At 35.6% G+C, this 12,894-nt stretch overlaps 1 protein-coding gene across 1 annotated transcript in view; it reads left to right on the top strand.

Annotated features, from left to right (window-relative positions):
• ADGRV1 (adhesion G protein-coupled receptor V1) overlaps positions 1-12,894 on the top strand; it is a 549,981-nt gene that overhangs the window by 47,176 nt on the left and 489,911 nt on the right. The window contains exons 8-11 of the mRNA XM_044265783.1: positions 411-681; positions 1,070-1,399; positions 8,756-8,932; positions 11,096-11,319. Of these exons, the coding sequence (XP_044121718.1) occupies positions 411-681; positions 1,070-1,399; positions 8,756-8,932; positions 11,096-11,319 (1,002 nt within the window). The remainder of the gene's footprint in view (positions 1-410; positions 682-1,069; positions 1,400-8,755; positions 8,933-11,095; positions 11,320-12,894) is intronic.

The following is a 12,894-nucleotide window of genomic DNA, read 5'->3' as shown; positions in this document are numbered from 1 at the left end:
AAATAAATAAATAAATAAATATGCAAGTGAATTCATACTGCAGTAAGTTCCCAGGACACATCTACATATCTACCCCTTCATATTAAAAACAGCCATCCGTTCTCTATGATATGGATTCTGCTTTTACCAAAATCTGATGGCCAGTTTGACATTGAAAAAAGCCTAGCTAAGGGGGGAACATCTGGGCGGCACAGTGTGTTAAGCCTTTGCCTTCAGCTCAGATCATGATCTTAGGGTCCTGGGATCGAGCCCCCCATCTGCTGAGCCTGCTTCCCCCTCTTTCTCTGCCTCTCTGCCTACTTGTGATCTCTCTCTCTGTCAAATAAATAAATGAAATCTTAAAAAGAAAAAGCCCAGCTAAGGGAAACAAGTATAATATGTAACCATATGTATTTATTATAAAATTCTAGATTTGAAGAAATTACAGTGGTTAGAAATGGTGGCACCCATGGGAATATTTCTGTGAACTGGGAACTGACACGGAATAGCAGTGATCCCTCACCAGTAACAGCAGATATCAGACCAAGTTCCGGAGTTCTCCATTTTGAACAAGGGCAGATGTTGGCATCAATTCCTCTTACTATTGTTAATGATGATCTTCCAGAAGAAGCAGAAGCTTATCTACTTCGGATTCTGCCTCATACAGTACGAGGAGGTGCAGAAGTGAGCGAACCAGCAGAGGTAGATCAGTTGTTCTGCTTTACTTGTGTGAATGTTTCTGTGTTACTGAAGAGCCAAAGAATTTGATCACACGTATTACTTTTATGTCTAGGTGGGTGCAACAGGAAGAACACTTGTTTTTAGAAATGATGTATGTTTCCATTACTCAAGATGGTCTTTTCCGAAAATGAAAAATTTACTCTTCAAAAAAATTCCACAAACAATAAATTAGGAAAGTTGCCATATCGGTTTTTGATTCATCTTTTACTTTATTACATGTAAAATGTGATCATCTTTAGACATGATATGTAAATAACTATTAAAAATCAGAATAGCTTAGAAAATCAATAGTTTGGTCATCTCAGATGTGAGAATTCTACACATTAATATTTTATTTCCTTACCTGCAGCTTTTGTTCTACATTCAGGATAGTGATGATGTTTATGGCCTAATAACATTTTTTCCTATGGAAAACCAGAAGATTGAAAGCAGCCCAGGTGAACGATATTTATTCCTGAGTTTTAGAAGAGGAGGAGGAACTAAAGGAGATGTAAAGATGCTTTATTCTGCCCTTTATATTCCTGCTGGAGCTGTGGACCCTTTGCGAGCAAAAGATGGCATCTTAAATATGTCCAGGAGAAATAACCTCATTTTTCCAGAACAAAAAATCCAAGTCACCACAAAACTACCAATAAGAAATGATGCATTCCTTCAGAATGGGGCCCACTTTCTAGTAAAGGTACTGTAATGATTAGAACAATTTCAACTTTGGTTCAACTGCAAATGTATTTGTCTGTGTGAGAGAGTTAACTAACCCTTATCTTGCCACATTGATGGTTTGGATGCTACCATTAGTTACTACAATTTGATGTATTAGGGCATCCTAGGAGAGAAAGTGTCTGCTCCTAAGCCATATAAGGATGAATAAAACAAGGGTCCTACTAAAGTTAATACTTTAATAAAAGTATACCGACTTGAAATGCAGGTCAGAAAATAACAGATGACAAAAATGGGGTAACACAGATTGTTAATGGAGGAGGGCAGGTAGGGGAGAGATTGAGAGAGAGAAAGAGAAAGAGATCCACCATTCTTTTGAGTTGATTTAGGAAAATATAGGAATGGGATTTATAAGATAAATACTGTTTTTCATGATGGATGCTGCAGGGGAGGCATTTCAGAAGTATAGCAATATGAGAAAAATAGTGTAGATTTTTAAAATAACATACTAAAAAAATCTGTTTCTTTGTCTATTAACTATAAATAGAATCTCTGGATTCTCATCTACTTAATAAAAAGAAGTTAGGGGAGCGCCTGGGTGGCTCAGTGGGTTAAAGCTTCTGCCTTCAGCTCAGGTCATGATTCCAGGGTTCTGGGATCAAGCCCCACGTTGGGATCTCTGCTCAGCAGGGAGCCTGCTTCCCCCCACCCCCCCTCTGCCTGCCTCTCTGCCTACTTGTGATCTCTGTCAAATAAATAAATAAAATCTTTAAAAAAATAAAAAAATAAAAGAAGTTAGGGCCCTATAACATATTCTTCCACTTTGTCTTTCTTATCTCTTACCTTTTATTAACCAAAACATTATTTTTATTGCCAAAATTTAAAAAAATCTGTACTCACTTATGATAGTGTGGTTATGTTTTCCATGCGTTTGTTATTGGTTGATTCTGAAAATTAGAAAGCAATAAAGGATGCGTATCAAATTTTGGTTATGTAAATAAATTTAATAGAAATTCAAATAGTGTAAATGGGTTGATAAAGAGTTTATAATCTTTATCTCCACATATTTCACTAACCGAAATATGTATCAAATGAAGTCTCATATTCAATTAATTTTTTCAAATCATGCACATTTAAATTGGTCTCATATATTTTTTTAATTTTTTATTTTTTATAAACATATATTTTTATCCCCAGAGGTACAGGTCTGTGAATCGCCAGGTTTACACACTTCACAGCACTCACCAAAGCACATACCGTCCCCAATGTCCATAGTCCCACCCCCCTTCTCCCAGCCCCCCTCCCCCCAGCAACCCTCAGTTTTTTTTGTGAGATTAAGAGTCACTTATGGTTTGTCTCCCTCCCAATCCCATCTTGTTTCATTTATTCTTCTCCTACCCACTTAAGCCCCCATGTTGCATCACCACTTCCTCATATCAGGGAGATCATATGATGGTTGTCTTTCTCCGCTTGACTTATTTCGCTAAGCATGATACGCTCTAGTTCCATCCATGTTGTCGCAAATGGCAAGATTTCATTTCTTTTGATGGCTGCATAGTATTCCATTGTGTATATATACCACATCTTCTTGATGCTTTCTATGCTTGCTTCACACCTGCTACTTGGAATGGTTTCTACTGAGCTCCCAAATTTTCTTGATCTCTTGCTTTTTCTTTCTTGGATTGTGTTTGGTTTTTGTTGTAATGTCTTCCTCAAATACATGTGCAGAAAAGGAAGATGCAAAGTAAACTTTTTGAGTCTTTGAAAAGCTAAAAACAAAACTTCAAACTCACATTGATAGTTTGGCTTGGTAGAAATTTTGAGATTAAAATGATTTTTTCAGGGTGCCTGGATGGTTCAGTTGGTTAAGCGTCTGACTCTCAATTTCGGCCTAGGCCGTGATATCAGGATTGTGGGATTGAGCTCTGCGTTGGACTGTGCACTGGGTGTGGAGCCTGCTTGAGATTCTCTCTCTCCTTCTCTCTCTCCCTCCCCCCCCCAAAATAAAAATAAATACATTTTTCTTCAGAATTTGGAGGGTATTGTTCTATAGCACAGTTGCTGATGAGAAATTTTAGGGGAAAGACATTATTTACTTTTTTAGGTAACTTGCTTATTTATTAACCCTGAGAGTTTTTTTTTTTTTTTAATCTTCTTAGTGTTTTGAATTCCACAGAACTGTTTCCTACTTTGCTTGGTGCTTGATGGGGTAGGCCCTTTCACTCTGAAAGCTCTTGTCTTTTTTGGTATGTTTTCACCTGGGACATTGCTCATGCTTGTACCATTTGTATATTTTTTGAGGACTCCAAGTAGAGGAGTCTAGAAGGTGACCTATTATGGAGAGCTAAGATTTATCAGTATGTAGAGGATACCTCTTTGTAACATGTGTACCCACAAGAAGACATTTTGCCATTGTTTCCAAGGTTATGCCGCTTAATGTTAGGAGATTCTGCTCTTCATCTTTTTTTGTTAGTTGGTTTTTTTAAAAGACTTTATTTATTTGACCAAGAGTCTGTGAGAGAGGGAATACAAGCCGGGGGGAGTAGGAGAGGGAGAAACAGCTTTCTCGTTGAGCAGGGAACTTGATGCGAGGCTCGGTCCCAGGACCCTGGGATCATGACCTGAGCCAAAGGCAGACACTTAATGACTGAGCTATGCAGTCCCCCTCTTCATCCTTTGTTATTTTTTTATTGGTATTTTGTGTTACCTCAAAATGGGGAAGGTATGATGTGATGCATACTTCTGTCTACGAGGATAACCCATCTTGGAGGCCCCCTGAATTTCTCTTGGAGTGATGGGTGAAGAGAACATGGCCTTGTACACAGTGGTGTCTGCTTCCCCTGTGGCTTGTGGGATGCTTTTGTGACATGAGTGGCCAGATGGGGCATCCGCATCTGTGAAGTGGAGTTGAGCATGTGGTGGAGTCCGTGGCCCTGGCCATGTTGAACAAGAAATTAAAGGGACTAGAATGCTGCTATCAGAACACATGTGAAGATACATTTAGAAATTTTTTTTAAAAAGGTATACATTTGGCCTTATAAAAAAGAGGTCACGACATTTTAAGATTGGGCCTAATAATACATGAAAGTGCATAACTAATTTCACCAGTTTGCATTGAGGGCAGCATTTCTCAAACTTAGCAGTTTTCAAGAGTCCCTGGGAGAAAATAACTTGTTATGAGGAGTTTCAGAATTTGATGGAGTTTTTGTTTTTATTTTTGGCATCAACGCTGTGCTTTGCCTTTTCTGCTGTCCTTGTCCTCTGGATTCAGAGCACTGTCATTGATATATATTGTCTTAGTTCAGGTTGCTAAAAAGAATACCATAGGCTGGTGGCTTGAACAGAAGCCCTTTATTTCTCACAGTGCGGGAGGCTGGGAAGTCCGAGATCGGGGTGCTGGCATGAGGAGTGTCTGGTGAGAGCTCTCTTGAGAGCTATCTTCCTGGTTTGCAGACTGACGTCTTATTGCTGTGTCCTCCCATAGTGGAGAGAGACAGGAAACAAGCTCTTTGGCGTCTCTTCATATAAGGGCATCAATTGCATCATGCGGGTCTGGCCTCATGACCCAGTTATCTCCATGTGCCATTACCCAGGGGATGTGTGAGTTCTGGGGGAGCACAAATATTTAAATTCATAACATATGTTTAAGGTATATCCGTTTTCAGTTTTCCCTTCTGTGTGTCTCCAGTCTTGCATAGGGCACAAGTGACATGAAAACCAAATTATGAACCCAAGTGAAATAAAGCAAAGATTTTACACAGTTGTAGTTTCATGGAGGCCGAGGCATCCTGGCATTCTTGTAGTTATTGCAGTGATATGAGATGAGTTTAATTGTTGATTTTGAGTTTTGGAGAATTTTTCTGTTCCCATTTTGGCTCTGTGATTTCTTTTCTCATGCTGCCTCAAGACCAGTTTTTACTGTGCATACAGACCCCCTATATCTGTGCCAATATTAGTAACCTTTCTATCAAGCTTTTACTCTTTTGAAAATATCTATCCAAGTAGCTGCAGAGAATCTCTTTGTCAACAAAAGTTTATTGAGGACCATCTATGGATCAGATATTATCCGAGCTATTTTCAGCACTGTATATGAGCATGGCAGAATTTATTCTTGATGCTACTTGAAAAGTCAGGGAAAACTTGAAGAAGTGTGTAGTGTCTGAATTTTGGTGATGCTGGTTTAGAAATCTGTTTGCACCACTAATTCCAGACCCAATTCTTTTTAGCTCTTTGTATTCAGTTATAAAAACAAAAGGTCTTAGAGTGCAGACAGTTAATTTAACAGTTAAGAAAAAAAAAAAGACACTATTAGTCACCAACACAATTCCTTGAGGTTCAAAACAGCTGTAGGTTCTGGAGGCTGGTTGAAATTAGAATGTTATGTAGTTTGTATAGTACATAATGGATGAGCAACTCAAGAATAGGAGGCATCAGATTCTGCATGGAAAGTTGGATGAAACTGAAGAAAAGAGAATGTGAGACATGAGCTCCTCGTTCTTCACTTACCCTCTCGGCTAAATACATTAGTCTGAGATACAACTTTTGGCAGACTTGGGGTTTGCTAATGTGCTGTCCCAGTTGCAAACTGTCTGAAAGCAAAGAACGACTCTATGAATGGGGCAGTTTGATTTAGCAGATGCTTAAGGAACCCAGACAAAAAGGCTTAGAGACTAGGAAATAAGCCATGGAAAATTAGCATTTTCCTTTTGATCAGTTCATTTCATAGCATTCTGTATCTTCTTTCTTTGTATTTTTCAAAAATCCTGTACTTAGAATTAATTTTTTTGATAAATGTGAGATATGACTTACTTATTCTCCTCCTTTCTTTTTAGAAAGTTTTGGAGTAAAAATATCCTGATGTTTTGAATAGTATTATCAGTATGGCTCTTGGTGAATGTATGGGAATGAGAGTGTTCATTCACAGATACATGCTTACTCACGCATGACCAAGTATTTTAGAAACCTCTTTGCCTCCAAACAATGTATACCTTATATTTATATACATTTTATATATGAATTAAGCATAGATATAAATTAAATATATATAACCTATACATATATTATGTACATTTTATTTGTTTATTCTTTGTAATATTTTTAAAGATAAGTAGAAATTTACATGTATATCTATTTCTTTTCTTTAGAAAGAACAACCGATATGTGGTATTTACTATTTATCTTTACATTTTATTTATCTTATAAAGTAAATGCAGTATACTAAAGAATTACACATTTTATTTTACTACATACCATATTTGACAAAATGTGTCAGTCTAATTTCTTTTTTTCTCTTACTCAAATGACTACCAAAATATGGAGGGTTTTTTTTTTTTTTGGTATCTTTCTCCTGTATGTGACTTTTAGATTAAAAAAAAAATACTAAAAATATTTACATATTTTTAGAAAGGGAGGGAAGGGAAAGGGAGTGAGACACAGAGAATCTTAGGCAGGTTCCATATCCAGCACAGAGCCCGACACAGGTCTCAACCTCACAAACCTGAGATCATGACTTGAAATGAAATCAGGAGTCAGACTCTTAACCAACTGAGCCATCCAGGCACCCCTCCTGTAGGTGATTTTTTTTAAAAAAATTAACATTTAATGTATTATTTGTTTCAGGGGTACAGGTCTGTGATTCATCCCTCTTACACAATTCATAGCACTCACCACAGCACATACCCTCCCCAATGTCCATCACCCAGTCACCATACTGTCCCTCCCACGCTCCTTCCCTCCAGCAACCCTCAGTTTGTTTCCTGAAACTTAAGAGTCTTTTATGGTTTGTCTCCCTCCCCAATCCCATCTTGTTTCATTTTCCCCTCCCTTTCCCCCATGATCCTCCGTCCTGCCTCTCAAATTCCTCATATCAGAGAGATCATATGATAGTTGTCTTTCTCTGATTGACTTATTTTGCTTAGCATAATACCCTCTAGTTCCATCCATGTTGTTGCAAATGGCAAGATTTTGTTTTTTTTTTGATAACTGCATAGTATTCCATTAAATATATATATATATATATATACACACACACACCACATCTTCTTTATCAATTCATAAAGCAAAATGTGTGACATTTTGAAAGGGCATTTGCTTTTGTCTTTAAAATATATATCATTTATCATAAAATGTGACATTGCGTGTGGGATCAGAACTACTCCTGTCTGTGGAAAATCTATTTAAATCACAAGTCTCTTCTGGTAGTTGCTTATTGGCTTTGTTTCCACATTACAAAGCCTATCAGAGGGCTCCAAAGAGTGGGAGATCCATAATGTGTTACTAAGTTCAGAATTGCTTTTCAGCTTAAAATCTTTATTGTTTTTGCAGTCCTGTAATGGATTATTTATTCCTGTACTCCTCAAGTGAACACGGTATGGATTGATTAGGTGAATTTTGGAAAGTTAGAATATTAAGATGTTGAAGGTTTGTAATATACCAGGATTCCTATAGAGCTCGTTTTGTGTTAGAGGGATGAGTTGACAAGCATTTACTGTGTTTCAGCTGCAGTTTTGGGTCTGTGTCATGGCCTGGTGAAATGCTGAGGAAGAGAACACAGACTCACAAGGGCTATGTTAGGAAGTAAAAATCTGGAATTTACAAAATGATAAGCAACATGTGAAATTTATAATAAAGTCCTAAGTTTAGGGAGGGCAGTGGTAGAAGTTCAGAAAGAGAATAGAAGGGGCTGCAGATACTAGGAAATCTTCACGAAAGGGGGAGATTTAGCTGGTCTTTAAGAGTGGGCACATTTTGGACTTGCGAGATGATGAAGGGAGGCTATTCTAGATGAGAATACTGTGGAAGTTACTCTAATGGTCATGTTCATTAGGCGCGGGGATACTGTGGTTTTCTCTGGCATAGAAGGGGAGGGGGTGATTGATTGGAAGTGTGGGTCAGTGGAAGAGAAGAATAAGACGTAGGGCAACTCTCAGTTTGCCTTTAGGGTCAAGATAGTTGGGTACAGGTGTTAAGGAGGAAAAGCAGTTGGTAGTGCTGGTGATGTTAGTCAGGAGGGAACATGGAGGTAGTGATTTCTGTTTTGGATATTCTAACTGTAAGGTGTTTGTGTGACATTTATGTGATGTCCAGGGACAGTTGTTAGAAAGATTTGGAATTCACAGGAGAGACTGAGGTATTATTAGGGAGAAGGTATGATATTTAAGATAAAGGGCTTAGAAAGAATGCTGGGGAATTATAACAAGAGAAAAAACAAAAAACTCAAGAAGCCAGTGTAGGAGATTGAAGTAGGATGGTGACTGAAAGAGGAGATGAAGTTGCCAAGTTTGTGATCTTTACTTATTTATTTTGTTGTCCCATGCTATTAAGTTTTTTTAAATTAAAAATTTCTCTTTTTTAATTTTTTTGTGTTTGTTTATTATAGTTGGAAACTGTGGAGTTGGTGAGCATAATTCCCCCAATCCCACCTGTAAGTCCTAGATTTGGGAAAATCCAAAATATTTCTTTAGTGGTTACTCCAGACATTGCAAATGGAGAAATTGGCTTCCTTAGCAATCTTCCAATCATTTTACACGAGCCAGAAGATTCTGCTGCTGAAGTGGTAAGTAAGTTTTTTCTTATTGATGAGCCCGAATGAGTCTGAGATAAGTCATAGACAGTTTTCCTTTTTTGTAGAGTTAACATACAGACTTAACAGATCTTGAAAAGCTTCACCATTTACAGCAAGTCTTCAATGTGTCATTTGATATAAGTAACTAATGAATATGTGATTTTTCCATCATCTTTTGTCATATTTGTTAGAATAAAATTAGAATTAATTGTTCATGGCCAGAATTGGGTGTTTTGATGTAGATGTTTTTAGATAGTGCTATGACATTTGCTAGAGTGATAGCTAAACATAATTTTTCTTTTTTTATTGACCAAGTCACATGTATTGCAAGTATCCCTGACCTATTGTATTTATCAGTGTTACTCATGCTTGCTTTGGGCAGGACTAGGGTGGCTGCCATGGGTTCTGTGCTTGGCGGCAGAAGGGATCCACTTGGATCGCCATGCTACTTGGTGGTGGGAAAGTTGTGGAATGCCAGATCTGAGACATTTTTTATATATGGGTAAATTTTTGTGGACACACACACACACACACACACGCACACACAGAAGCACACTCATAAACATACCACCCCTATGTGTCCCCTACCCTGATTGAATTTTCCTGCCATTTATCTAGGGATGACTCTTTCAGCTTTACCATTATCTGAGTCACGGTTTATCCCCGAAACCTTCTCTAAGACTCTCCTAACTTAGATTGGACTTAAAGTGGGTTTGGGTTCAGCTCGGAAAAGAGGAGAATTGTTTTTGTTATCAAAGTCTTATGTCGGAATATGGTATCCATGACTTTTTTTGCTTGTACATTTGATTCTGGAAATTGGCAGAGTATCTCATTGTTCAAGATGGTTCTGATTTTTGTATTTTTTATTAATATACTGTTTTCTTCTAAAAACTTAAAAACTAAAAAACATTTAGAGAGTGGATTTCTTTTATTCATTATCTGCTATCAATTTACCATTTCATATTTTTCCTTTGAGGGAAATTAGTTTTGAGGGAAAATTTTAGGCTCTGTAAACCTGCATTCTTCCCCTCTGGGAAACAGAAAGTATGGAAATTTCCTTCAGTTCTCTTTCTCTTTGTCCCATCCATAGTCCAGGCCACACGCACTCCCTCAGGGTGACTCTTAATTTTTTTTGTCTTTCTTAAGTATCTTATTTTGCTTACTAGTCTCCAGCCTGGACCATTGATAGTCAGATTACCAGAATGGTTAGTGAGGAAAATATCTTCCATTTTTCAAAATGGGTTGTGTTAAAAAGCAAAGAACAAAGAAGGTAGTTTTTTAGGGGCTTAAAAAGAATAGTGTATCTACCATTAAGTTTTCATTTATATTCTTTATTTGAAAAAAACTTTATCATTATCTATAATGATCCTTCTATTTTCTATATTTGAAATGTACTGTACTTAAGTAAAACTACCAAAAATAATTTGTTTCAGAATTATTACAAAGCTGCCATTTATTTAGCTCATTTAATGGAGAGACATTCTAATCCTCTCCACAAACTTGCAAAATGGGTAAGTCCTAGCTTCATTTCACTAGAGGAAATTGAGGTGAGAGAGGTTAAGTAACTTGCCCAAGGTCACCCAGAACTATTTGAGTATCTCAGTTTATTTCTATCGCATGTATCATATTGGCTAGAAACATTTCTTGTTCTTATTTATATTATTATTTTCTTATTTTTGCCTCCATAACTTTAAGATGAATTTTTCATAATTTTCTATTTTAATTACAAAACTTTATCTTTCAGTTTATATTGTGATATTACATTAATTCTTTTTTTGGGGGGGAGAAACTCTGATGAAAATTTTGTATTTAACCAATATGTTCTGCAGTTTTTTCACTGTTCTTTGGCTTTTAAAATATCCTTTTATTAAGACAAAATACAGGTTAGGGATATTTTTAAGTGGGAGCAGTTTTGCAGATAAATGTGATTAGCAAAAACTAATAAAAAGTTATATCTAAAATTATTTTTATGCTTTATAAAAAGAAGATATTTTCAGTTATATTTTATTGTTATTTAATAGTTGGCCTCTCTATGCAGAGTACATATATTCATATAATAACATGGCCATGCACTAACTGAAAAGCTTACATAATTTGTTAGCATATATTTCAGAAGAAATTGTTCCTTTTTTTTTTTTTTTTTTTTTAAATAAGGTATACATTCCCTTACATCGGGATGGAACTGATGGCCAGGCTACTGTCTATTGGAGTTTGAAGCCCTCCGGCTTTAATTCAAAAGCAGTGACCCTGGATGATATAGGTCCCTTTAATGGCTCTGTTGTGTTTTTATCTGGGCAAAGTGATACAACAATCAACATTACAGTCAAAGCTGATGACACACCGGAAATGAATGAGACAGTAACACTTTCTCTAGACAGGTAATAACCCATTTAGCTTATGTTTATTTAGTAACATTTATATATGTTCGAGTTCTCTGAAATAATTTTGTCTTTTGTTTTAATTCTTTCCTCCATATGAAGTAAAGAGAAAAAACTGAATAGATGACATTTTGCTGGGATTCTGACTTTTTTTGTTGTTGTTGATGGTTCTGGTTAGACTCTGAGTATTGTGACATAGTGAATTTTTACCTTGCTATTCATTATGAGTGAATTTTTTACCTTGCTATTCATAAACATTGCACAGAGAATTTTTGGAGGATATCAGATATAAGATAAGCATAGCTAATAAATTGCTATATTAAAAAACTAGGCAGCAACAAATCAAAAATGTTAGGTTAAACAAACAGCTGTGTCTGCTTCATTTTCAGCAGGGGAGGGATTAGAGCTTTTTTGAATGAGTAAAAAGAAAGCGTTAATCTTAATATAATGAAATTCTCTTTTTAACATAGAATTTGAACACTGAATAATACACACATTATAGAGAATCAAAACTACAAATTTAAGGCTTTTTTCCACTAATAATGATTTACTTAACATTTCTCAGTGGATAATTTATATTAGGAAAATACTACAGTCTCAGAGAAATTTTTTTTTTCAGTAATACAGAAAACCTCCAAAAGTGAAAAAAAGTTCTGCATTTAACTGATGTCAGTTAATTTAAAAAAAAAAAAATCAAAGCCAAGCTTATCTATATTAAAGTTGATACATATTTGAGAAGGTTAGTGTGACTGGAGTGCTTTGCAAAATTCATATATTATAAACTGTAAAAATCACATATAAATTCAATTGGCATTATCTTATACTATATTAATCAGGACTGAAATAGTGTATTATTTCATGGAACCCCTGATCCTATCTATATTTTACCATTAGGTTTTTCTTTGTAAGTATTTTGTGTAAACATCTTATTTTTATGTCAGAGAAAAATATAGAATGTAGGGAACAAATCTACTAAGTGTCTGCTGTATATATTGTTTGTTTTCTAAGTGAATTCTGTTTACTCCGTTTTTTACATAAAAAGTAAAGCAAAGCACACAAACAAAAAAAATAAAAAATTTAATTGACACACTGTCTAAATGTCTGATTTTAATGACTTATGCTTTTAATATGTATTTCACATTAAATCTTAAGGAAAGGTATTTCAAATTACTTTAAAAAATCAGTGAAATGTAAATGAAAACTGAGAATTACCTTTTTTTTTTTAGGTTTGAGTACTCATTAAATCAATGAGCAGTCTTCAAAAAAAAGAAAAAAAAAATGAACAGCATTTATTAACCCAAGATCTAGCAATTCATAAAAACTCTTAGCTGAGTTTCTGCTTTGGCTAAGTGCTTAAAGAATGATTTAATTTTCACCTTCGAAAGTTTTATAATGAATACTTTTTGTATTCTTCCAAAAAAGTCATTTTTTAACTTGATCATATAAACCTTTAAATTAAATATAATTTTTAAGTGTTCATTTTTCTCTCTCCTATGGGCAAAAACAATACACAAGGAAATACAAATCATTCGCTAGAGTATTTCAGAAATTAATGGTTATTCTCTTTTCAAATAC

This window comes from Neovison vison, chromosome 1 (genome assembly GCF_020171115.1).
Source record: "Neovison vison isolate M4711 chromosome 1, ASM_NN_V1, whole genome shotgun sequence".
In the NCBI taxonomy this organism is placed as follows: Eukaryota; Metazoa; Chordata; class Mammalia; order Carnivora; family Mustelidae; genus Neogale; species Neogale vison.
Note: the sequence above shows the minus strand (reverse complement) of the source record. Positions and strands in the feature narration are given on the sequence as shown.